A 1,403-nucleotide genomic window follows, 5' to 3' on the forward strand; every position below is an offset into this window, starting at 1 on the left:
TTTTCCAAACGAATGGGACTCAAACAAGGGCTATATATGTAATTAAAAGCACATATAAGTTATTTTCTTGCACCAACGCATACCTCCAGTTCAACAAACACCTCGGGAAGTGAACCAACCTCTCCAAGAACCTGTCCCACCAACCTATCAGCACGTGTAAGCGTAGGATCCATAGTGGTTCCGACCCCAATGAGGCCGCCAGGCACAGCAAATTGCAGTTCATTTTGCTCAGCATACAACGAAACTATTCTAGAATATATTGGGGTACATTTGATGTTTCCATTTTCGTCCTTAACAACAATACCAGGGCGAACCTCAATAAATTGATTCACCTTCAAAACACCCTGCACAAATAATCAATCAGCTCCTTTAATCATTGACCTTTTACAATTTAAGTTGCATGTGTTTGCTAATGAAGCAGAGAATGGGAGGAAAAATCATAACACGTAACTTGGAGAAAACATCAGCTTTATATAAAAACAGAATATTATCAGCACGATTGATATTCCAGGAAAAAGTCGGACAAGCAATTTTATCATAAAAAAGAGGCCAGTAGTAAAATATAGAATCTTTTTGACAGCACCCATTTCAGTAACAAATAAATATACCTTCAGAATACTTCCACCCGCAACCCCACCTCTAATTTCATCAACTTCAAATCCAGGCTTATTGACGTCAAAAGAACGGATGACAATCATATTTGGTGGTGAAATGAAGTTCCTTTCTGGAATGGGGATTTTTTTCACAATATATTCGCATACGACATCAATATTATACTTGAGCTGTGCAGAAATTGGTACCACTAGTGCACCATCTGCGATAGTTCCCTGAGAGCACAAAATGGAAGATTGTCTTATATAAGAAAGTTAATGTAATATACCAGATTATGTTAGATATGCATCACTAACCTGAATAAATTTCTGAATGGCTTCATGCTGGTTGATTGCAACATTTTCTTGAACTAGATCAACTTTATTCTGAAGAATTATTATATGCTGAAGGCGCATAATTTCAACAGCAGCTAAATGCTCTGAAGTCTGAGGTTGGGGACAGCTCTCATTGGCCGCTATGAGAAGTAAAGCTCCATCCATAATTGCCGCTCCATTAAGCATTGTAGCCATGAGAATATCATGACCCTATGGGTATTCAAATCAGCAACAGAACTTATCATCAGGAACATAAATGATCTTGAAGCCCAGAGACAAGACTAACACATAATATTCTATGGAACCGAGATACATTAAGTGAAAATTTGGATGGTATTGTTACAATAATTGTTTAGAGAAATAAATAATGTAGCAGTTTTTTGAGAAATGGCAACTCAAATACTGACCGGGCAATCAACAAAAGAGACATGTCTTAGCAGTTTCATCCTAGAGTTTTCAAACCCAGGCACATCACAC

General features: G+C 37.6%; 1 protein-coding gene across 1 annotated transcript; it reads right to left on the bottom strand.

Moving 5' to 3' along the window:
• Nucleotides 1–24: 24 nt before the first annotated feature.
• Nucleotides 25–1,397, bottom strand: LOC111384466 (eukaryotic translation initiation factor 2 subunit 3-like). The gene is made up of 4 exons (XM_023008744.1): nucleotides 1,334–1,397; nucleotides 909–1,136; nucleotides 609–827; nucleotides 25–344 (listed from the first exon to the last, which is right to left on the bottom strand). The coding sequence occupies exons 1-4, from the start codon at nucleotides 1,370–1,372 to the stop codon at nucleotides 60–62; spliced, it is 771 nt and encodes a 256-aa protein (XP_022864512.1). The 5' UTR covers nucleotides 1,373–1,397; the 3' UTR covers nucleotides 25–59.
• Nucleotides 1,398–1,403: the final 6 nt, after the last annotated feature.

The sequence above is a fragment of the Olea europaea genome, unplaced genomic scaffold (genome assembly GCF_002742605.1).
Source record: "Olea europaea var. sylvestris unplaced genomic scaffold, O_europaea_v1 scaffold29208, whole genome shotgun sequence".
In the NCBI taxonomy this organism is placed as follows: domain Eukaryota; kingdom Viridiplantae; phylum Streptophyta; class Magnoliopsida; order Lamiales; family Oleaceae; genus Olea; species Olea europaea.